This window comes from Thermobia domestica, chromosome 13 (genome assembly GCF_964235325.1).
Source record: "Thermobia domestica chromosome 13, izTheDome1.hap1.1, whole genome shotgun sequence".
NCBI classification, from domain to species: domain Eukaryota; kingdom Metazoa; phylum Arthropoda; class Insecta; order Zygentoma; family Lepismatidae; genus Thermobia; species Thermobia domestica.
The window spans coordinates 84,390,821-84,417,552 of record NC_137466.1 but is presented as its reverse complement, the minus strand read 5'-3'; the positions used below and the strand labels follow the sequence as shown (position 1 = coordinate 84,417,552).

The following is a 26,732-nucleotide window of genomic DNA, read 5'->3' as shown; positions in this document are numbered from 1 at the left end:
ATACTCTACCTACGACCCTTCAGTTTGAACCAAGCAGCGAGACAATATAGACGTGAATATGAATGCTATCTAATTATGAGCACTGAACATATACGACGCTGCTGAACGGGACGTTAAACTCAAAATCAATCAAATCAACATATAAGGCTAAATTGAACCTTCTTCGAGCTGTGAGATGCAGTGTGTGATATCGTTTCAGACTCATTTATTCCAGAAGTTGAAATGAAATGAAACGTTTAAGTACGACTAGTCTAATACCTTTTTTGTTACTATCTTCTTAAAACGAAGTACTTAAAATGCTTGTACCATACATTTGTGAGAAAACACTAAAGAATTTGATAACCGCTACCACTAGAATGCGGCTGTCGGACATTTTGGTAGTGTCAGTTATCAAATATATTTTAAATGTTTTCCAGTAGCGATGTCCCCATGGAGCAGAGGGAACAGCTTGTTCCCTCCCTTTTGTGCATCTCCAACTAAAATTGATATTATTTAAAATCCTGCATTTTTACGGAAAATAAGTTCCACCGCTGCCTTACTACATCCAAACTCCATATCGTCTGTTCTGTAAGGGTGCAACGCTGTTCAACATTCAGTTGTCGATGGTATGAGGAATGTTTTCTTCCGAATAAATCCGAGCAGACACGAACATAGCGAGGAACGGAGAAAGCCAGTGGAAGCTGTGCGTTTGACCTGTTCCATCCACTGTATTAGGCATAGTGGAATTCAGTGCTGCATACAGTTCAGTTTGTTTGTGTAATTTTAATTTGCTAAGGAATAAAGGAATTCGTTCATCCCTTGTGTATAACGTTGTGTATGATAATGTATCACTTCTTTGATAAAAACTTGGAATGCTTCGATGTGCATACTGCTAGTTAAAACTTGTGCAAATAAGGCGGCAACGGAATAGGTAATTGGTAATGGTTGTAGGTTCACGAATTCGTAAATTTCGTCTTGGACAGAAATGAACCAGCCAGTGTATGATAGATCAAGTGAAATTGTCTTCTTTTCGTTTATTAATCTTTATGATATGCAGGGTTATTTTAAATGGCAGACCTTCCCTTGCCTTACAGTACTTAAAACAAAAATAAAATCTTATACTAGGCATTTTCTAAGTATTCACTATAATTCTACGAGACGGTTAACTGAGTGTTCATCAAGTGATAAATTGTCATATTAGTCATGTTTGTTTTGTTTCTAAAAAGACTTTTAGAATGTCTCAAAATTTAGTTTTTATTATTATTATTATTATAAATAGTCTGTGTCATAAATAGTTTCAAAAACATTTCCATCCAAGTACTGCGTAAAGACATTCGATTACACAAGGATTGACGGTCAAGTAGATCATCAACATCTCTATGATATTAAAAATATTAAAAATGTAAAAGAAAACAGAAAAAGAAAATGTCTAATAGACTGAAACAGTGTGACGTCACATCCGTCTCGTTGCTATGGTGATCGTAGTTATATTTTCTAAACAACATGGCCTAAGCATCTAAGTACAAAGCGAAAACAGTGACGTGTTAACTTCCGGATTACGAACATTAGAGAAAACAAACACTTGAATGTGTAAAAGACAAAATCCAATGAATGAAACTACGAAAACAGAAAAAGAAAGCAATTAGATAAATAATATGTTAAAATATGTCAAGCGTTGAAAGTAAAATATTTTCCCTGATATCACAGAGTTTGTAATTTATACATTTGGAGGTTACGTTGTGTCAAAATATATTTAGCTTATTTATTTTCGGACATTAAATTTAAATAATTGTGGAAAAAATTATTTAGTACCATCGGTATCACACATTACATTCCAAACGTGTAGGTCTACAAAAATAGTGTTTAAAACTTATGCTGAACCTCTCATAATTGGATGTTTCCTTGTTGTTATATTTTCAAGGTAAGTACGAAATATAACGAAAGATCCGATGCATGTTAACCGACCAGAAATTGGTCCAGATTAAAAATTCTCAGAACGCATATAGTTACAAGTTTCGTCTTTTTTTTTTATTATTATTATTATTGATCGTTTCTTTATTTTGTAGCCACTATAACTATGTACTCACATTTTAAAGGGTGGGCGTGAAATATCTGAATATGTCAATATAATTAACATCAAAGATTTCAAAGTAGCCTATTATTTTTCCTTGCAGACAAATCAAGTATTTGTTCTATTTTCATTATGCCGACAGCTCATCAGTCTGTACCTTACGAGTATTTGCATTGCGTCTAGTTGCTTTTGTTCATTGTGCATTACCTGGTAATGGCGTTGGCATCACTTATGCAATTTCTATCTTATCAGGTTATTTAGAGATGTGTCCCCCCTAGAAAAAGGTTCTTTATATGTTACTTCGTTAATTACTAGATTTTACTCGTAAACTTTCTAAATAGTGGACACATATTCTTAATCTGTATGTTTTCCTGTCAACTTTACTTTGTCCTCAAAATATTCTAAAATTATTATTAAATGTGTGTTCTTATTAACAGTATATTTCATAGTATTCCTATCGCTTCATGCATTTGTTTAGAAAACAACATGGCGATCACCATGGTAACGAAGAGGAAATGACGACATCACTATTTCAGTCTATTAGTGCAAACGGTCTGTTTTAGCAAAAGCAGGGATCGGATTATAGAAGACATAGAGACGGTAGCAAATCAAAGAACAAGAGCAACTACATTGAACTGGTGAATTTGATTACAAGATATCTTTAGAAAGTAGCAAACGATTTGATGAACTCAACTACGTTTGCTAGAACTTCCAATAGAATTCAAAATTACCTAAGAAGCTCTGTAGCAGAGGAAATATTTAACGAAATAAAGTATGAAATTTTCATTCTCCCTTTGTCGTGATATTACTTCAAAAAATAACAGCATAGCAACTTTGAACACTGTTACAGGTAGAAAAATGATTTCCATGATTCTTAGATGTTCCTGGAAATCGACCAGCTGCACTATTGGCCGAGCATGAGTAAAATTAAAATGAAGTCTTAAACGTTCCACGATTGCGTCATTTAGGCTAAAGAAGACGGATGGTTATGGAATAATTTGTGAAATGATAATGTGAGGGGAAATGGAAGAACTTCGAGAAAACTGACGAACATGGTGTTTTCCATGTTAAACACATGCTAACATTACCTTCTATTTGACAATGCCGAAGGGTGAATTATTATTCATGGCTTGTTCCCTGATCGGAAACAGTACCGCACGCCACTCGTTTACACGAGTGAAATATCTTCCAATATTGGTCCGATTAGGATTTAATGCGACTAAAGTAATCAGTTATTTTCATTTCATAATGTATGACGTCCTAATTCAAGTGATACAGTGGGGACCGCGGTGGCTCAGTGGTAGAGCGTTCATCTTTGGTGCATGGGGTCCTTGGTTCGATCCCAGCTCGCGCCAAGTGAAATTTGTGGTGGACAAACGTCGTGTGCGATGGGTTTTCTCAGGGTTCTTCCGTTTCCTCCCACTTTCTTCACTCCACCATTTCATTCATTTCTCATAATCACCGTCTCATTTAGTGTAACCGGCATAAGCGTGGGACGTAAAATTTATATATTTCATTTTTTCAAGGTTCCAAGTGATACAGTATCCTTTATCCAACCTAAAATCTTGAAGTTAATATATTTCATAGTATTTCTAAATGCTGGTGAAGTGTCAGTAAAACTCCGATAGGTGACTTAGATTATGAAAAGATTGAGACCAGTACAAAGTAAAGTTAAATAAGGAAACACATCGTTGTGTATATAGGGATGAATTTTGCACGGAACATGGTTCACAAACAACATTTTGGAATTGTTAACAAAACTACTAAAAGTTTAAATGTCGAGCCAAACAGAAAGTAATTATTCATCGCAAGCAGCGTTATTACCCTTGAGTTTATTCTACAGTAATGCCTCATTTTATACATGTATACAACAGAATGAGTAAAACATCCAGAAAAAGTGAAAAAACTTTAATATTTAGACTGTTATCATTCATTTCACGAATCACAATATTCAAGAAACAAGATACTGACCAATTTATATTTTAGAACAATTTGAAGGCATGAAAAAGCATCATTTTATCAGCATTATATCTCATATAATAATAATAAGATATTGCCATATACACAACTACAGTAGTAAAAGCCTGACTAATAACACTTTAAAACCCACCCAACTTAAAACAAGTACCAATGATAAGAACTACAGAAAAAAAGACAACTCGTTTCTTTCGCCTGTTGTTACGGATAATAAAAAAAATTACAAACAACAATTTAAAAATACGCAAATATATTCAACACATAAATGCTGGTTTAGGTACAAACAGTTTATATTCACTAAATAGTAAAAAGATAGAAGAGATGATCTAACACCAATGTAAGTAAAATACAAGGGCTTTGTTTTTTCTTTACAGAAACGGACAGGATTTTAAAAAAATACCTACAGAAAAGACAACATATTTTCTATTACCACCTTAATACACAAAAAGGCATATGTATACATTTTAAAACAATTTCATTATCACTGTCTAAATTGAGCTTTGGTATATATGTATTTATCAAAATATGCAAGACTCAAATGCTCTTGCGTCCTTTGTTTTCTTCTGTTTATTTGACAAAGATTAAAAAAAAAAATAAACTAAACATGTTAAAAATTGTGATTCAAAACAAAATTAACTTCACGACATGAAAACAATCTAGAAGAACACATTTAAACTACTTCTTTTGCGCCTTGTTAAAAAAAAATACTAATAACAAAACAACACTAGCATATTTTTTACATTTCTACCCCGTGATACAATGTACCTGTGGAAAATTAAAATGTTTACTAAAATTTAAAAAAAAAAAAAAAAAACTTTTTTTTACAGAATTATAATCTCACTTCCATAGAATAAATCACACAGATAGCGGAATATATCTTTTTAAGGCAACCACAGAAGTTACTAGTTTGGGCACCATACGTATATGTAAATATGTTGGATAGCGTATTTATTATTCGGAAGTAATTATATACAAAAATATGTCTAAGTAATTTCTACTACTTCTTCTTATGTAGAAAGAATATCTGAATAATCTATCTTCTTTTTTTAAAAAATATTTAAAACAATTTTCAATATATACATAAATATATATATTTCTTTGTTTTCTTTTTTACTTAAGCAATCTTCATTCTATAATTCTTATATAAAAATATTTGTGTATTCACATATCTTTACAATACGGCATTTGCCTTTTTAAGGCTAACAAATTTACATTACAATTTCACAAGTCTGGCTTTGCACAGTCTTCCTGTGTATGTATAGTATTTTTTTCTTTCTTTCTTGAAAATTAACATCTTACGAAAGCTTTAGAAATATACATACAAAGTTGAAATGATGGAGAAGGTAGATTATTGTTTTCAATCAGCCAACATAGATGTTAGCCTTGCCTCCAAACACTAAATGAACACTATTACATTTCTAGTACGCCTTCATTAAGAAAACAGGAAAAAAAGGGGGAGTAAATCAAACTTGTACAACCTTCCCGCTTTACTTATTTATAGCAAAGCTGTTGCTATATAAGTTTATGAAATTCTGTTGTAATTAAAGCGTTCACATAGTTTCACTGTGTTCTTATGAGGAATGTAACATATTGTAAGTGGACTCCTGTTACTTTAACAGATTCAAATGGATTCTGTTCTATCTATTGTGTTTGTATCTGACAGAGATTATCTATACCTCTTTGGGTATCATTTCTTTCTCTTTTTAAATTTTCTTTCCAGGACTTGATTCATTGATAAAAGTTAGCAACTCTGTGCAATTTCACATGAACTCAAGACCGTTTATTTGTACTACAGGAATTATTTTTAACATTACTTCATATATTAGAAGAAATGTCCACTCAGGGCTTTATGAGATCAACTTGTTTTTTTCTGAATAGCCTTCAAAGTCAATTTAATTTATATATTTATTTACATGTAGAAAAAATATGCTATATTTTCTCAATGAAAGAAGCAAAATATGTACTATGACTTACCAAAAAAAAATTAAGAATTTTATTGTTAGGTTCTCCTCTGAAAAATTGACTTAGAAACCAAAGTAATGTACCATCTTCTACTGTTTTATGTTCATTTAGATATTAAATTATAGGCATAGCCTTTCAATTCTTGTGTATGATACCTTAACATATTTGACATCCGAACATTGCTTTGAAATGTACAGAATTTATCTTTGTTCTATTATTTCTTTTACATATGTATCATTCGCACTATTAAATACAAGATGAACATATAAAGACATGATTCAAGTGCAAATAGAATGCCACTAATCCATACTTTGTTCTGCTTTAATATATGGCTTATGACGTCATTGAACCCAGTGCCCCATCATTATAATAGGGAAGTCATTTAACACATTTTTTTAAAGCATCTTATTGGGTTATGTTAGGTTCATTCAACCAAATTCTGGTATCATTTTCATGAATTTTAAACCTGGGTTCTTAGGCGCTTATCATTTAACAAAGCCATCATCTTATACAGTACTGGACCTGTAATAGTGTGATTATCTTCTAACACCTCAAATTATTCACTGGGATTTCTGCACACCATATTCTACCATAAATGTAGATATAAAAATAAAAACTTCACGCATGACGTAATTATTATTAAAGTAACAACAAATTAATAACCGTAAGACACTCTAACACTTTAAAATGTCTACCTAGCAGAATGATTATCATATATACGTAATGAACATATCCTTCACTCTTAAATCATATGTACACACACATATTACAACATACTAGAAAATAAACCTTGTTTTATTACCAAATTACACCTGCGTTTTTTATACTCGTTCTACAGTTTTTGTTTAGTTAACGAACAAAACAATCGGGAAGAAATTAAGAGTTCTGTAATGGATTATGTACAACAATAAAGGAGGGCAACCTGAGTACTCACAACACAGTGTTTCCTTCTTATTCTTTTCTAGAATAAAGTCATAAATATACGTCCTGCCCACCAAACGTCCAATTCTCGTGGGAAAGAAACCTTGTTTCACTGATATTAAACATATCTGAAATGTTATTTTTTATTATCAAAAAGAAAGAAAACAAATTCACAAGTTCAAATATATTCTTATGTTTCTTTCAGCACTGGCTTCGGATAAAGAGTTTACAAATAAAATTGTAGTTTCTTCATTCACTCTTTCTGGTGGTGTTCGTCTTTGAATTTCTGATGCGGAATAACATTCATATCCGTTTCAACAACACCTGTTGCATTTGTACGAGGAACAAGAAGCACTGTGCCATCGGCTGACTGCTGTAAACTGTACTCGTATGGAGAATATGGATTACCATCAGGGTCACGAAGGGCCTGAAAAGAAAACAAAAGAATCATGTTGTGATTTACATCAAATGTCTAACTTGATTTAAACATATGAACTAAAGTAAGGAAATGTTACGTTCTGAAAACTGATATGCTTACACAAACTATTCTACCAATGCATTAAAGTCCATTAGAAAGGGTGGTTCCGAGCCGACTGACGTATTTCAAACTTGAATAGTGCGCAAGCGTAATAACATATTGGTTGGCGGGGTGGTAATCGAAAGAGGAAAGAACACCACGTTATATGGTCAATCACAATGGAGCATCATGTTACTTCAGTTCGTAGTTATTACGAAACTAGTCTGTACGAGAAGTGCAACGTTCTTTTAGTCGAAACTTTAATGTTGGTCGACATGGTAAGGTTCCGTCTCGTACCATATTGGCTTGGGTGGAATGAGTTTGAAGAGACTGGTAGTGTGGATGTGAAATATGGAACTCCAAGAACAGTGCTAACTCCTGAAACCGTGGAAAGACCAACATTAAAGTTTCGTCTAAAAATCGCTGCATTTCTGGCACAGAATTAGTTTCGTAATAACTACGAACTACGGTAACACAGTGTTCTGTGCTCCATTGCGACTGACCATATAAGTGGAGTTCTTTCCTCTTTCAGTACCCACCCCATTAACCATTATAAGTTATTACGCATGCGCAATATTCAAGTTTAAACTCTGTCAGTCGGCTTAGCGCCACTCTAAGAAAGTAAAGTACTGAGTGCCTGTGTAGTGTATATTTTTAATCTGTTGGTTTATATAGGGAATTATTTTGCTCTTTTCCTTGAAATGAGCCGGAATTTTAGTGATCTGAATTTACTGATTACTTCTTCAAGTTTGTTTAAATGCATTTTCATGAAAATTAAATTTTGTTACATAGAATTTAATATTTATACATAAAATTTAATTTAAATAATAAAGTGTTAACTTTATATATACAAATTTATTTCAGAAAGCAAGAAACATTTAACTAAACATGAAGAAGAAACCAGCAAAATCAAAACATTAATATTCCAGTTCATTTCAATGAAACCAGAAAAATAATTCCGAATGTAAATCATGGGATTCAAAATCAAAGATAGCGCGGGTATTGTACACCGTTAAGTAACGACACAATAGCAAATGTGACGAAAGTGCTCGACTGGCCAATTTATAGCTCTTCTTCTAGAGAAGAAATATGGAAAAGCAGTAACAGCAAATAACTACTGCCACTCGAGCTTAGTGGCAAGTATACAGCAATGTTGACAGTTTAAGAATAACCATGACTTCCACGAGAGGCATAACTGCAAGGCATTTAATTCCGCCACCAGCGTAAGAACATCTGTCCATTATGCTACTGAGAATAAGAAACGCAAACTAAAGTCAATCCGATTATAAATCGCCACTGAGAGTGAGAGACGCATACTATAATCTCACAGAGCGCCCAACTAAAGACAATCCTATAAAAAATTGACACTTTCGATCATATTATTCAAATAAATTTTTAGAACTTGAATTTATCGCAGTTCCATCTCCATACATTTACGAGATTCTGTTACAATATATAAAAATGTATGTCGACATTCTACAGATGACGCGGAGAAAAAAAAACAACGTAAAATGAAGCACATATCTACAAATTCTTACAATACTTCAGCATCTGCAAAATAATTATTATAGAAAGATATAAAATTGTTCAACCAATTACTTCACTATAAAAAATTCAAGTTCTAAGATATAATTTAAGAACAAAATTTAAACAAAAGACAGTGCACAGTGTACAATTATATAGTATACATAACAGAACACAGTATATCATATATAAATTCTTGTTACTTGCAGAAAGAACGTGACAATGGCAGTAAAGGAAGCATTCATTTAAGAGATTGTATGGTTTAGAAATATGAACACTTGAAATCAAAAAGGAAAGAGCTGAAGGGCATTCGAGGTGTGATACTACAGAAGGGAGCTGCGCGTATCATAAAGAGAAAGGGGAAGTAACTAACTACCTAATTTCGTGGTCTATGAAACCCGGAGGTTCAATGCCGCGTTCACAAAAGCTCTCCATTGACTTCGGTCCTTAGACGACTGGATCCAATTTCTATTTCTGCGAGATTCATCTTAATATTCTCCTCTCATTTGCTCCTAGGTCTTCCTAATGGTCGTTTTCCGATTGGACTTCGAGTTAAAACTTTGAAAGCTTTCCTACTTTCTTCCACTCTGGCTACCTGACCTGCCCACCTGATGACCCTAACATTGTTTGGTGAATGGTATAAATTATGTAGTTCCTCTTGGGTCCAAATATTCGTCTCAGGATCTTGTTCTCAAATACTTCCAGTCTCAGAGTAAGCGATCATATTTCGCAACCATACAGAACATAGGGGAAGTAACAGAAACATTAGAACAAGAACGTGAATATTGTGTACCTGGAAGACATGGCGATACAGCTGAGCAAATTTCTCCTTCAGACGTTGACGTTCTGACAACATGTAATCTTTCTCTCTCAGCAGGCGTTGTTTGCGTTCTCGCATTTGTTTCACTTCATCAGCCAAACTTAAGATCTGATCCAGTTTTCTTTTCCTGCAGTTCTGGGCAGCAACCTATAAGAAAAATGCAAATATTTACAAGTTCATTTCATTATCCTTTTTCGGACTAGAAATTAAATATTAGTTAGAAACAGAAATAAAGATTTACACTTAAAAACAAACAAATGTATTTTTGAATAAAGGGATTTTACAAACGCTTTTCGTTATTCCTTCTACAGAGAATTGCTATGATCGGCAACATCTTCAGTAAAAGGATCCTAAATTTTCAAGTTCTGTTGCAGAGATTTAATGTTAACATTTTTGGTAGGTATACTCTCAATCAGGTTCAAGAATATAACGTACAAGAAATTCTAGTTTTTCGATGGAACGATATAAGGGCCCCAGGGAATTGTCAAACAACTACTTTTCTTACTGTGTTATCGCTCTACGCATACCTTTGGTTTATAATTTTCGGTGCTCTCGTAATATATATATATATATATATATATATATAAAAACCGACGATTTGTCGGCTTCAAGCCACACATTTCCAGTAAGATATTTGTGATGAATGCTCCGAGCTTTTACGAAAAAAAAAAGTTTCTCAGCCAAATCTCCATCATTATTAAATAATCGAGATATCAGAACAAAGACTTTGTTACTTGCTGACCCCCTACCTAAAACACCTTATATCACAAAAGATGAAACAAAAGATTGGAATATAGAAATAAACTCTTCCAAAGAAGGGTAAAATAATTGATTATGCACATATATATTTTTCTTTATTTCGAAGAAATGAATACAATAAGTAAACAAGGAGAGTATATATTCGATTTTCAGTGTGTATCCGTGAACTACGTCTAATTAAAGTCAGTATACAATATATTTTAATAACAAATTAATAAATAAATAAAAAGATTTGGTATACTACGTATACACTCTACATCTTTCGCTACATCTCTCTCTGACTTGTTTTCAAAATAACTGCGAATTTTCTTTTTCTACTTTTTCCTTTTCTTTATTTATGTAAATCTTACCGTCATATGCACCGCAATGTCATATTATTTTACTTAATGTCACCCGCCACATATTGAATTGTTAATATGAGAAAACGAAATTCTTTGCACATACCTTATTCTTCCCTCTTCTTCTGATATCTCGAATAAGAGATAACTGTGCTTCTGTAAGATCGTACTTCGATAAACGTTCATTAAACTCATCCATTGGAAGATTTATTATGTCATCAACTGTAATAGGAATATTCATGGCCCGAGCTCTTTTCTCGTCTCTTGTCAGGTGCTCGTCGTCAGCTTTGCGGCCTATACAAGAAGAAACACACAATCGTTTTCAATGAATATGAAGTTATTTACAGAACTTTTAAATCTTAATATAATTTAATAGAAGAATTTTTCTAGTTACTCATCTAGTACTTAGATAATACATTTAATACATATAAGTCATATATTGATGTTTTGAGAAAGGGATACTTAAACGACACATATACAAATATATTTTATTTGCATTACAACATATTTAACATATTTTGCCTTATGTGAATTAATTGTTCACTGTAATGAAAAATATAAATTACAAGAGGACATATTAAAGAGATACAGCTTTGCCTGATAATACAAAGTATTACAGTATTACGTGTCCCGACGTAATAGGTCTACTTCGACAAACTTATCAATTTTAACAAAATTTATAGCAACAGAATTAGATAATGGTGGTCAAGTAGATGTCATTTATACTGATTTTAGCAAGCCATTTGACGTCGTTGATCATGATGTCTTGCTACTAAAAGTAGCATCTCTGAATTTTTCGAAACAAGCAATGGAGTATCTTGTATCATACTTGCAAGTCACTCGACAAGTCACTCGTAATCCGCTCGAGGGATATGCAGCCTCGACTGCTATCCACACTTCGGTGGTTTCTGAAGGTGAAGGTTCCTGGGCACTGTTCGATGATATCCCACATGTGTTCGATAGGGTTCATGTACGGAGATCTAGGGGCACACCATGCTTTGGAAGTGGCCAGAATGTTCCTCAAACCAGTTGCGTACCATTGCAGCTCGGTGGTATGGTGCATTTATTTTGGAAATTCCCATTGTTGACGGGATAAATGGATGTGCATAAAGGGCTACAGAGGTTATCAAGTAGCTGAATATAACGATGGTCGGTCAATGTCCGGCTCAAGCGGAGCAGAGGTCCTTAAACCATGCCGTGTAAACATGCTCCAAACAATTATGGTGGCACCATCAGCTTGAAGAGTACAGTGTTGATAACTTGGATCCATGGCCTCAAAAATCCAACTGATAGTATTAAAATTCTGCTTCGCGCCGTTCGATATTTTTTTCCGTGATGTTTGCGTGACATCAAATAATTCCCTACTGCTATCCCACTATCCCATGATTTCTGGCACTTAAGTGTATATATACTAAAGAATATTTCTTGGCCAATAACCTCAAAACGTACTCAACTTGCTCCTTTGTAAGTTTATATTTAAATTCGAACACATGTTAGACGTCGAATTTAAGCCGCCGGATGTCAACATTGTTAAGAAGGTGTTTAGCAAATAACTGGTGAACAAAAACTTCTTGCTGCTACAAAAACATTGTGTAACTGCAAGAAGTCTTTGTTCACCGGTGGAAAATTTTCATTTTTTTTTCCTGCGTAATTATCCGGAACAAAAACCTTTTCTTATTTATAAATTAAGGGTCTGTTATACTGTAATTTGCTATACTGTAATATATATTAGCATTTTCTAAATAATAATAAAATATTAATATCACATTTTGAATAATTTTCTATCAATTTCCAGGCACTAAATTCACAGTAATATTTTGAGTATGAACAATATGGTGTATTATGGAAAGTTTTGTCAAACTTGTGAAAGTTATTAGAATATCATGAAACAAGAAAATTTTTACCTTTATTTTTATCCCTAGCAACAGGCCTTTGCAAAACGCCTGTGTTCTCTGGTGGCATATGATACGAATGATTGTGATGAATATGCTCCAAATGCGGCCTTGGTTCTGCAAAATAAATGCAAATCAAGTATAAAATACATAAAGTTAAGAGAAGAAGAGAATGACCAAAGGTGTACGAGTGTTCCTTTACGATTAAATATTTACTCTACTTAAACTGACGAAACATTAGTTTCTAAATTCTTAAGAAAGTAAATAGGTATTTACAAATAATATTTTAAATACAACTCACTTTTTAAGAAGTGAGTTACATTTAAGAACGTACTCATACGGCTACTCTAACCTGTTATACATTTGCTGCAATTATTAAAATATTAAATAGGCAAAATCTTTTGTTTTATTTATTTTGTTTCAATTTCGTTACATTTTAGCCAATAAATTTCTGTTATTATTTGAGTATACACACACAATAACTGAAAGCAGAACTGTTACTTATAATAAAATCTGAACCATGTTAATATTTTGCAATTTTTTTTAAGTAACACGTAACAAATTGTAACATAAAACAAAGAGGATTATCTGATACGAGATATTCCTGCCACTGATTATATTTCCATGATATAATATTTGTCATCGAATGAACACTACAAACTGATCTCAGTAAAACGAATATTTGTTTTCTTAACTTTTAGTAGTAATATAAATTTATAATTATATTATCATAAACTTATTGCCTTTGTTGTCGAAATTCTTGAACCAATGAAAGAAAAAATATTATTAAATATTCTTTCCAATTATTCTGAATTTAAACAACGATTCTACATCTTTTATATTCAATTGCAGTACATCATAGCTATATGAATGCATTCTTTTGTATTACATTGTTATGGATTATACTACTGGATTATATTGTTATGGATTGAGAAAGGTGATTGTGTGTGTGTGTATTCTGCAGTAATTATAAACGAGTCTGTTTATTAGAAAGTTTCTACATAGGTTTCCTTTCCATATACGCACATGGCCTATTCATAAAGATACATTCATAATTCATAGTCTATTGACAATTTCTTACTGTCAGAGTAATAGATATGACTTCCCCTTACTTAGTGCTTTTATATCTCTTAGTTCCACAGTAAAGTATATTTTCTAATTTAACGAAGTAATAGATACGCGATTTTTACCTTATTCTTCTCTTCTACTTACAATTCAATGCCTAATACACAGATCATGAAAAAAGGTATTAACAAATAATTCACTTAAATTAAAATTCAAGACTTCTTTAGGATTATTTAATTAATTAATCTATTTATTTATTTTTAATAATGTAGAATAAAAGACAATATCTTAATTTGGGGGACGTAATACTCAAGAGATAGAGAATGTTATAAAATAACTGACTTGGAGAGTGTTAAAGGTTGGATGTATTATATTTCATAGTCTAAGTAACATGTCCAAAATTCCTGCCACACTATTTCATAGTATTTTCTTTATTCATGGTTTAAGTAATACGTTCGTTATTCTTGTCACAATATCTCATAATATTTTTTATATTCTAGGACCCTATGTTTTCCAAGTTTTAATATTATGTTTTGTTTGACAGTTATTTTGCAAATGAAAAATTGCACGAATTTTAGTGTGTCATCTTGACAATGTAGAGAGCTTGTGCAGAATATGTAGTTCTAAAGTCATTCCTACCTGTGTGATTCCGCACGAATTCCATACTACAACTGTACTTCATTTCCAGTGGTTTGGCAGCCGCCACATCAATTGGACCATGAAACGAAGGCGTAGTGGAAGCAGTGGCACCAGCTTCACCGTACTCATACTTGATAGGTACAGGGTGAATCCCTCCGCTACTGTGATTGCTCAGTGAAGATCCTCCTGCAAACAGAAAAGCACAATCTAATAATTCTTAATTACCTTTCACCTCTATTAGTATCTTTTACTTCAATATCTGAAATATTCTGCTTAGTGTGTTCAAAGACGCATGGAAAATATTCAGCAAAAGTTAAATTTGTTATTTTGTAGCTCCACAATTGCCTCATCTTGCTAAGTCAATAGTTAACATCCTATGATCCACTGAAAAGCGAAGCCAGGAATCCGTTCAACAGAGGTACATACGCTTCTTTATCCCATATATACAGTATATATGATGTTTATTTTCGTCTGAAAATGCATATTATTGTGCATTATTTCAAGTATATTACATTATCATATTCTCTCCTTTACAAACTTGTGATAAGGTGAATTATTTATTGGTGTCCATCAGATTAGCAAGTTAACTCAACGATGTATAAAATTTCAGTGTTCAACGTCAGTAAAGTCTAGTTTTTTTTTCTTTATAAGAATGCGACGTAAAACCAACAAATAAATAACTAAATTACATCTGTATTAATGTCAATAAGTTAGTTCAAAATTACATGCGAATTCTAAACTGTTCTAAGACATGCCATTTGCAGACAGAAGCTTAGAAGAATATAAATAAATATCCAAGATATCTAACTATTGGTCTCAACGTAACAGACCTTTATTACGAATACTCAAATTGAATATTGCTGGATTTTCTGCAACTGGTGGAGATACTGAGTTACGATTTGATACATTAGGAACCTACGATTCTAAAGCTCACTGACTAAAACTAGATTTATAATACCTGTTCACACATGGTACACGTAACGGTAGTAACTTAAACCGCTTTCACTAGGAAATAATACATGAAGCATCATTCTGTACTATAAGACTTGTTTAGTTATGGGGAGATTTTCATGTCTTAAACCACGTGAAGAAGGCTTTTGAAGGGATATGACAGTTGTATGAGAGTGACTTTCTACGATACTGAAATTCAGTGGCTATTTTCACAATATATGTATGCTCCCAGATCATTTTGGCGTCTTCAACCTTACATTTATATACTTGTTATCCTTCCGTGCGTAGATAAGTTCAAGGTACAGTAAAATAATAATAATAACAACAGTATCGTGCAAATAAAACAAAGCACGGATGGAATATCGATAGTTTTGATTATTGAATAAACAGCAGTATTTAAAAAGTAACAAAACTATCAAATAGCCCAAAAACTGGACAGCTGACATTCAAACTACGAGACAATAAGACTGAATTGATAGAAATTAAAACTGAATTTAACTTTATTCTGGACTTTTTTGAATGTAATAATTCGAGTTAAAAGATTAATTACTTGACTCACCTGTGCCTTGGTCTTGAAAGTAACGTTTTCCAAACATATGATGCTTCTTCTGAGCCACAGGTGGAGGTATTCTATGTGAACCATCAGTGGTGCCAACTGCTGTTCCAGAGTGTTGCCGTCCTGAGTAACTATAATCATAAGGACGGTATTTGTGATGAGCAGTGCTGAAATGCATAAACTTACTATAATACATAAAACTATCATATTGTCCAATAGCAATGTGACATTCATATACAGAAGTAAATTTAATACCATGCTTTTTAGTCTTATGAAAAAAAACTATATTATAATAGCTAAACGCACATAAAACATCTTTAAAAACACACAATTCAATACACGGAATAGTCAGTAAAGAATGGTGAGGTTTAGTAGAGGATAATATATATATATATATATTATTCTACACAGGTGCCATTAGGAAGTGCAGCTATCTGAATTTGAAATACGTTGCCAATAGTTCGGGGCTCCCGCATTTATAGGTATTCAGCCAATATTGACTGGTCATTAAAAATAAAATAAAATAACTCCTCAACTGAACACAACAAGTCCTTTCTTAAAATTTTTGACATATTACTTCTTTCTGCCTTCTGTATTTCGAAAAAGATTAATATATACAAACGCAAAATATTTTTGATAAAAATTCGGATTTTCATCCCACAATAAGAAAACATGGATGGAGCTGTAAGGGAGCCACTAAATCTCTTTGCCACTCCCTCATAAAGAACATTATATTACTTCGGATCAATTAACGAGAAAAGGAACAAGCTATACAGATGATGATTCAGTTATATTGAATCGAACTCAATGTGCAATTGTACTGTGCATGGACAACCCAGAATAGATTGTGGGAGGGGTTCATTGTAACCCTTTCCGACGTTAAGTTCACGGCGTCGCGCATCACAGAAATGTGTGAAGTACACAATTTTCGTGTAAGTCGTGTCACTGTGAATTGTATTATACGAAAATATGCGGTACAGAATCCTACTCCCACCACACCGACGTAAGCATCCAGAGACCGGCCTTCGGGAGGAGTACTCCGACGCTATTGCGTGTGGTTCGGCATATGGCGACCTCTGAAAATCCCCTACACAGTGTATGATGGTCAGCAAATGCCGCACATCGCAGGCGATAATTAACCGCACCATTCACACGGATTTACGCCTCATGGTTTTCGCAAAAGCAATGTGGACGTCCTGAAACCGTGTCATATAACTGAACGAAAAGGGTAATGCAGGAATTCTATCGCCATATGGAACAGGAAAGTGGAGTTTCGGCAATTCCCTTCTCTGGCATCCCTGTCAAAAGTCCAGATGCTAGCTCAATGGACTATTGTGCTTTCGGACTCCTCGAGAGGCGACTGTCCTATCGTCAAGACTGCACCGTCTCCGGTCTGTGAAAAGCCTATAAAGAGGAGTGGGATGAAATATCCATGGTCCAGCTGCAACGCAGTTTCCTGCAATGAAAACTCCGATTCTGGGCAATAGTCAGTAGAGATAGCCTCCAGATTGAACACAATCGGTGGTGGTAACATTCCATTTCCAACATTCAAATTCGACTCAATATAAATTAATCAAGCTTTGTGTTCTATGTAGTATATTCAACATAATTTTCGCGGAGACATTTATGAATTTATGATGTAAGGAAACTGAAACTCTTATATAGTACATCATAATATTCCACATTGTCAAGTTGTTGTGAACAGCATGATTAACAGAACAAGTAAATTTTGCTTCATATTCGCTTGGGCAGCAGTAGACACAAAACAACAATAGAATAACACAGTATCTGTTTGCTGGACCGCAGGGAGTCAAATTCCCGATCTCCACTTTACCGTGTTGTGCCAGCGACACAGCTAGTCTTTCTTTGTTTATGTGCTTTATTCTTCAGATTCCTACAGTCTAAATATTTGCTGGCAATGAGAAGTAATCCAACACTGATAAATATGTCAGGTGAGAAAGCACTGGCATCTATATTTTTTTTTTCCCTGAGGGTAACCATAAAACAAAACCGCGAAATAAATTGAATATTTTACCACAATGTAAATCACGATTTAGTAAACAATGAAAGCTTACCTGTTATGATAATCTAGCCCATATCCAGCCTGCGATTCTCCATTATGACCAGAATCCGAACCTGTTTCCATCCATTCTCCATCGGATATTGATGGGACTCTCTCTGATCCCATTGAACTTACAGCGCTATCACTGGAAGCATCCATTCGCTCTTCAGTAGTTGGCACAGGCACTGTCGTTGTAGTGTTATCCAGCATTCGCATAGTATACATGCCTAACATTAAAAAATATATATATAATTACTAATTCCCATAAAAAGAGAAAACAAGTAATTCAAACGGAATAAATAATCAAGTAATTCAAAGGGAATAAATAATAACATAACACTTACATTAAGTTTATTGAATTTTAAAAAAATGAAGCAGAAAGCGCAAATATTTGATCTACTTGTTAGGACAGTACACTGCACAGCAGAAAACACAGCAGTACTGATAAAAACACCGTTGTTTGTCATTTAATTATAGAAGTGTACATGACAAATTCTTCAGTCAACTCTCTAGGTCTGGATAGAAATGGCCACTGTATCCAACAAATTCTGACTCTCATTTAATTTTAAAGAAATATTCAAAAAGTATTTGATTATTCTTAATTTTATATATAGTATTTTGTTCACTGTATATTATGATTTGTATATATTATGTATTGTATTTATTGAATAATTCACCGTACATACAATTGTAACATTCTAAAAAAACATCAATAACATTCTAACACGAAAACAGTCCAATAATTTTTTTGTATCTCCTCTCAATTTAAATCTGTCAGCTATGATTGTCTTAGCATGGACATTGAAGACAAAATTAATCAAAGATACATGGACAATTGAGGGTTATTGTAATTTTGGATGAATTCTTTGTTTTCTAAGTTTGACTGTATTTTCGATACTATTGCAACAGCACCGCAATTTCAAACGTGTAATATTTGGCTAGTGAATAAAAGAATCAAGAGTTGTAAATACCATTACCTTCATTCATCGCCATATCCATTAACTGAAGATCTTCATCATTTAAAATGGAAGACAAAAATCCTTCAGTCGTCTGATTCATCTCATTACTTGAGTTCTGAAACAATCAAAGGAAAATACCCTTAAAGACCATAGTCTTAATTACCAAACAAAATACTAATGAAATAAAAACACTCTAAATGTACTAAACAAGCTAATATTCGAATAAAAATAGACCATCTTTTGTGTGATCATTAAAAAAAGAAAAACATATTTATTTAAAAGTCAGTGCACTTTTAACTTTAGAAATCTATATAATTACATTAATTAAATCATTATATTTTCTACTTCTTTTAATCTTTGTTAGAGGAACGCCGTATACTTATAAGATTTCCGAAGACAAAGTAGCGTTAAACGTTTAAAATCTACACTTATTAGAGCTACTAGTTTAAGACCCTGATGTAAAAATTTAATTTCATTATGCTATTCCTTGATTTGAAAGCACTAAAACTTTTTAATTAAAGTATAATATGCGCCACTCTAAAGGAAATATAAGAGTTTGAATTGCAAGTCAAACAACTAAAGAAACAAAATCAGAAAATGTGATTTATGGACACCAGTAATGTGCACAAGAGGATTTTGAGATTTAAATACTTTCCTTGAGGAAAATATTATGTAAAAATACACATTTACTGTATTGAGATTTATATACAAACACCTAAAAATATATGAAAATGGAAGGCTGAACCCCTTACCTCCTTGACCAACTTCTGCGGACCGTAACACTGATGATCGTAATAATGACTTACAAGAAATCTATAACATTGATAGTGAAAGCGAACAATGATAAAAGAAAGGGGAAAGATAAAAGGGGAACAGAGAAGCTTCAAGAAAAATTATACGATCAAGGTATTCGTCCGTCATGATATTAATATATGATCACGGTTCGATTTTGTGAACCTAAGTTCTCAAGATGAGCGTTATATCATTGTACTAATAGCTTCTTTCACTGAAGATCCAAGAAAAACTTGTTTTACCCATACATTTATTCATAGAATTATCCAACAATCCGTCTGATACGATAAAGTAGTATCCTACTTATGTTTTCCTGCACCAAGCTAAGAAAATTAAATATAGTCACATTGTGTAATATAAAATTTTGCTGGGTAATGAGTACATGACAAGTCATAGTGCATCATTTTTAGTTTTTTCACTTTTTGAAATGTGCTTAGTAATATGCGTTACTCATTCTGCATAAACACTTGTTACTCTTTCCACAAAACTTTAAGGTATCAGATTCTTCCTCTTTTAATAGTGTGTAGCTAGCTGCAAAACACTGTGAGCAACCCCCCCCCCCCAAAAAAAAAAATCAAAGCAAAATGTCCTTAAGGAAAACTTTTTTACAGCAATTGACAAAAGATTGAATAACTCAACAGGTTTTTAAGTAGCTGAAAGATAACCACATTCCCTTGTAGAGAGCAAAGAGGGGTTCATCACATTAAAAAATATTACAGGCAGTTCATGACAACCTCCTACTCACATTTTAAATCCTGTGGATATTTTAATAATTGACTTTTGAAATACCATTTTATGTTCATTCAAATATTTTCCATTTTTTTGTTTTTCATTTTGTTTTGCTGCTTTTATCAGTATAAAAGTTTTAGGATTTGCTAGATTTACCTATTGTGTTGTTAAGCTTAGATTAAAAATATTGTGTTTGAAATCCCTCGATTGTCAAAAATACTTTTGAACAGTTCCGAACAATACAATATAATTACTTTTGGAATAATTTAAAACAGATAAAGAATATTAACATTTGTTCAGTTTAATTTCGCTTATGGATACGAGTACAGGATTCAAACTACTGTGAGCGACCTGTCTCTTTTGATCATTACTGTGCTTATTGTATATAAGTAATTTCAAATTCTTCTCTTACCAGAATAATTCTTTTCGTGATAATTTGAGAGTGGTATGAGAGAGTACATATTTTTAAATAACTTTAAACAATATTATGCATAGAAAATACACATTTTATATTAAATATTAACCTTAAAGTTATCCATCTGTAGATTTCCAAAATATATAAATGATCTTGTCTTATAATTGTCTCGATACGAACCTTTAATCAATTTAGTATCTCATAGAAATATGTTGTTTAGATAAAACAAAGAATTGTCGAATTTTGTAATGAACAGTTGTAAAATTCAGTAGTGAAGTTACAACAAAATATCGATAAATATGTTGATGTAAAAATAACATTCTTGTAAATTTGTGATAGTAATAACGTTCTTGTTGTTGGTCTTCTTTTCAAGTAATAGACAAATAATATATAATTATCATTTTCCACTGAAGTTCAAGATAATTTAAAAGAAATTGTTTATGTAAGCTTTAAATGACCAACTAACTGCATAATATATCTAATCTATATATGTTTGTGTTTTTATATATATGTGGTATGTACACCTAGTTCTCAATTGTAAAACATTAAATTAATAAAAAGGAAATACAGAAAAACTGGTTAGTGTACTTTAGAAAATATACAAAATACTTTAAAATTAAAAATAACAAGTAATACATATATAGTTATTTTTAATTTTAAGGTATTCTGTATATTTTTTAAAGTACACTAACTAGTTTTTCTGTATTTTCTTTTATATATATATATATATGAAAACTTACAAGAAGTCTAGTTAATCTCCTTATTATTCAGAAATTAGTATTGTGTACCTGCAATGTGCAATTTTGCACTAAAGATAGTTTAGTTACAGTCAGTTATCATCTATTGAACTTACAATTACCTTTTCTGTCGTTTTAGCATATTTTTTTCTTTCTTTTATTTTTTATTTTATTGTTTTATTTATTTATTTATTTATTTAATTTCTGAATTAGAATATACTGTATTACGAAAGTCATATAGAGCATTGAAATATTAGTAATACACAAAAGGAAAAAAATCGCTGCTGAACAGATGGCGTAACAAATTAAAGAGAAAAAATATTTCACAGTTACCACTTATTTGGCAAGCATGACTTCTCCGACTTTTACACATTTTTCAGGACACGAATTATAAATATCCAGGCCTACATATAACGTCGAACAACAACTATATATTTCCTCACCAATGAGATCCTCATCTACTATAGATATACATGTACACTCATGTCCAAAATTATTGTCGCATGTCTATAAATATGTTGTTGTAGGAATATAATTTGATAAAGAATTCGCCCAGTATTTCTTATAATGTTAGTATGTGTATAATCGGCAAAGACATGTATGTGGAAAATTTCGTGTCAAAAGAGCAGTAAATAAGAACAGTAAAACGAAAATAAAACTTTCTTGTCCATTTAGCAACATTTTGTTTTAATCATTCTAATTTTTGTATTTATAATTCTTTTCCTACGAAATTTACCACAAATATACATTTCCTGATTATACACACACTATCAGTATTAAAAGTACCCTGCAAAATCATTATCTAATTATATTCTTACAAGAAGACAGTTATAGATATGCGATAATCATTTTGGACATGAGTGTACATAGCGTGTGTGTAGGTAGAGAAGTTTTGCAAAACAAACTAATTTATTTTATATAAATATAACTAATAAACAACCGGGTAAAGCAAAAAGAGAAATGGGTTCTAAGAAGTGAAAATCTGTACTTAAAATTTCCACAATTTCACAGTTGTTTCAATTTTTTTTTAAATTCCCTCATTTTTTTAGGCCGGTGGGAACCCTGATATTTGTGATTATTGTCGAAAACAGTAATGAAACTTATACTTCGTTATTGAGCGTATAATAATAATAATAATAATAATAATAATAATAATAATAATAATAATAATAATAATAATAATAATAATATAACTAATGTTCTTTTTTATGTATTTTTAGCTAATATTTTCAGTATTTCCCACAGGTAGTCTTCGTCGATGCTAAGGCTTAAGACTATCTATTCTCTATGCAGGTCTTCACATAGTTTTTGTTATAACATCAGTAAAGTAACAATATATACAAATTTCTCGTGCACTAACCCTATATGAAATTATTCTATATATTTTTTAGTATTTACTTCTGTAATCTTCTACTACATTGCATATGTCTTCCAACACTAAATAAGTTCAAAGCCATGCATGTATGATGTTGCCACATTACATACTGTTGCAAATTAATGTATAAATTCAATCCTCAGTCTATAAACTCTGTATGTCCCAAAGAATATATAATAAAGTATTAACAACGTTAATTTTTGTTTTTATTTGTGTAATTTGTAATAATCGTATTCCAGTCCTTTTCAAGGTTCCCTTTTCCGGTGTTTAAAATTGGGTTTTTTGTCCTAATATAATGAGCTTCAAGTACGTTTCTTTCAAGGTTAATGGCCCAATGTACCTTTCCTACTGAATGTTTTGTAGTTTGAAGATGCTTGATAAGCCGAAACAACTTTATTCTCCCGCGACTCTAATACGTTCCTTAAATCTAGAACCAATAATTATTTTGGTCATTCCAATATAGGAAGCTTCACAAGATTAAAAAGCTGATATATTCCACTCAGGCTGTTTCTGTGCGCAAAATGATTTTTATGACTTAAAATTCTTTTTGTGTTTCTAGAAGGCTTAAAACTAGCTTCAAGGTTGTATCTTTTATATCTTTTCACATATCATATCGTTTCACATAATGATTATTCTCACGAATTTTGGAAACTAATATCTACATATGTAACAAAAGATAAAGAAACAAGTACAGAATATTAAAAAGATTAAAAGAAAGCAAATTACAGAGAAGGAATAATTAGACAAAATAGCCTAGGTAGTAAGTATTACAGCATAAGGACACGTACCTGATAGTACATCATGTCATGACCAGGCTCTATCTTAAATGCCGCCTGCGAATTATTGTCTACCATTGGTTCACTACTGTTCGTTAAGTTCATAGACGTTGCAACAGCAGAACCTAAATTAGAGGCACCACCTGAAATTAAGAGAATGTAAACGCTTAATATTAGTTGAAATATAAAATTATTAGAGTACTGTAAAAATATGTCATAAATAGAAGGAGGAAGTAACACAAATTAAAAAACAATATGAATTAGACTAAAGAATTGAAGATCACGCCGATAGTAAAAAGTGTCCCCGCTTGGATACATTTCTGATTCCACATTTTTAAATAATTTGAGGACACTTAAACCAATCGAACTCTCTTTAAACATATGCATATCTGAGGTGTCTAGAAAAGCGATCTTAAATTTGGGATATAAATAAATAGAAATATCTCAACTTCGAGGTAATTTTTCTTGTGACTCCATGTACGGATATGTTTGAAAATTGTCTCATTGGATTTCGCGACCTCAAATTACGTAAACGTGGAATTAGAAATGTATCTACGCGTAGGTACTTTTCACTGGTAACATGATTGTTAGTTCTTTCCAGTACAAAGAAGCCTTCACGAGCAGAAGAAAAAGATGCAAAAGAGAAATAGGTGAGAAAAGAAAGAAACAGCCTCGGGATCGAATTAGTAAAGGGGCATTTTCACTTAGTTGATTTCTAGTCAATACTATTGAACTGACGTTACTTTCGGCACATTGACTGTATAATCAGTGCTTCGACTAAATCGCCTATTTTGATCGAACCAACGAACACACAGTAAAGATTCTACCTTTCGGTGTTGGTTCATCTGGTGGAACAGCACAATGAGCTAGATCCTCTACTGAAAACAACTGTTCCCAACAAAGTTCGTTGGGAGACTGCAAAGTAGAACGTGAGTTCCGATCACAGGTATTTTGGAAATAATGGTTCTTTTTGAAAGTAATGATACGAGATTATGCGATTATTTCATATTATTTTGTATTATACGATTATTTCGTGTTATACGATTATTTCTAAATTTGTACGAGAAAAATACATAGGATATAAGGAACACTTTTTACCAAATTTTATGGCTGGAAAAGCCACAGTAAAAGCGATCATAAAACCAACTACCTTAAAAATAACAATTGCCGAACTGTGGACCAACATACAGCAAATACATATAAGGGCATATAATGCATACAGAAAATCGTGAAGTCACTAATATAAATGATTCTGTTTCTTGCTGCTACAGCTCTCCTCTTGGGCATCTTTGATATTGCCGGTCGATTTCGAATCGAACAGAGGAGAGCAAGTCGACAATCGGTGCTTACTCGTAATTTTGATTGAAATAATTCAACAGAATCCAATGGTTAGATTTGGCCTTGTCCATTCGATTTAGCAGAAACTGCAGAAAGTTGATTAGCCACGTGACCAAGTCGAATGAGTGAAAACAGAGTTACAGATATGAAAGAATTTGTAATGGAAGGTTTATTACGGAATAGATCCCTATTGCTAGAGCAGTCCAAACAGTCATTTCGAATGAAAGAAAAACAGAACACTGACCAATGACATGGCGTTATGATCTGCTGAGGAGAAAATACTGAAGAAAATAAAAAGAAAATATTCACTTCAAAATAACTAACTTATGAAAGAGGTAAAACAAATGAAAACAAAGTAAAATTTATGGCATGGAAGAAATTATGAATATAAAATACTAATGTAGTTTAATCCAAATTACCAGTTCGCAGAAGGATAAAAATATACAGATGCTACTATTTCTTTTTAAAGGACAAGGACTCTTATTTGCTTCTGCTGAGTTCCCTTACTTATATTAGGACATCAATTTAACGTCTCTTTTCAATACAGAGACTATATGATACGAGATCTACTGTTTAAAATGAGATGGTAGGATGAACTATTTGATTTTATATTCGAGGGAGGTATTTCATCCGGAAATCGACCCTGAGGCCACACGAACAGAATGCACATGTGTTATTCGCGAAGAAGAACAATTTTCTTTTCTGTTTCTGCACCGAGACAACTAGGAACCTCTTCCAAAATAACAAATCCATAGCCCACAACTGTACATCTATGAGTCGAGAAGAAAGCAATGGTAAAATATGCTATACCATAACATGTGCTATAAAGTTTCTTCTTTGCTTTTGATTATGAAATGGAATGTCCTCTTTTTCAATTCCAAGTATGCCACCTTGGGCAATTCTCAGTATGACGTTATATATGACATCACTGTTTCACCTATCTAATCTACGTATTAAACGGTAATAGATACGTTAAAATCTCTATAACTCAGTAACCATACACAGGAGGAATTTTTCCTAAGCTATATGTAGTTGGACGTTTCCACAATTTGTAACATTTTGGTGGCTATTACTGGTATGATGACAATACAGTGACGTCACAATTTTGAAAAATTTTCATTTAGAAAATGCACCTTAATAATTCGCTATTAACAAAATATTTAATGAAATCGTATCAAACTAAAGGAAACTATAAAGATATATAGGGTATATAAAAGTCAGGAGCTATATACCATCTTCGCCATGAATAAAAATACCCCCCGTGCAAAATAATAATAATAATAATAATAATAATAATAATAATAATAATAATAATAATAATAATAATAATAATAATAATAATAATAATGGAAAGAGAGAAAAGTTATTAGAAAAAGGTTGTTTTCAATCTAAAATTACGGATTTTTTTTCATTGCACCATCCCTTTAGGATACACACTGGTAAGGCATCCTGTGTAAAATGGAAAAGTACATTTCCAGTTCAACAGGCCGTTGGAATTAAGCGTAGACATGTACTGTTGTGTGCAGAAACCTCCAATTTGTCCCCAATAATGATTCTTCTTGATGTGGTAAAGGCCCA

The 26,732-nt window shown here is 32.4% G+C and overlaps 1 protein-coding gene across 6 annotated transcripts in view; it reads right to left on the bottom strand.

Annotated features, from left to right (window-relative positions):
• Nucleotides 1–3,943: 3,943 nt before the first annotated feature.
• cnc (NFE2 like bZIP transcription factor cap-n-collar) overlaps nt 3,944–26,732 on the bottom strand; it is a 546,339-nt gene continuing 523,550 nt past the window's right edge. For 5 of the 6 annotated variants that reach the window (XM_081735988.1, XM_081735986.1, XM_081735985.1 and 2 more), the window contains 9 exons: nt 23,829–23,959; nt 19,011–19,107; nt 18,047–18,260; nt 15,975–16,138; nt 14,465–14,650; nt 12,773–12,877; nt 10,975–11,162; nt 9,745–9,918; nt 3,944–7,337 (listed from right to left, as the gene is read on the bottom strand). In XM_081735988.1, coding sequence (XP_081592114.1) covers nt 7,164–7,337; nt 9,745–9,918; nt 10,975–11,162; nt 12,773–12,877; nt 14,465–14,650; nt 15,975–16,138; nt 18,047–18,260; nt 19,011–19,107; nt 23,829–23,959 — 1,433 coding nt within the window. In that variant the 3' untranslated portion in view covers nt 3,944–7,163. The remainder of the gene's footprint in view (nt 7,338–9,744; nt 9,919–10,974; nt 11,163–12,772; nt 12,878–14,464; nt 14,651–15,974; nt 16,139–18,046; nt 18,261–19,010; nt 19,108–23,828; nt 23,960–26,732) is intronic. The other variant, XM_081735987.1, reaches the window with a different exon arrangement.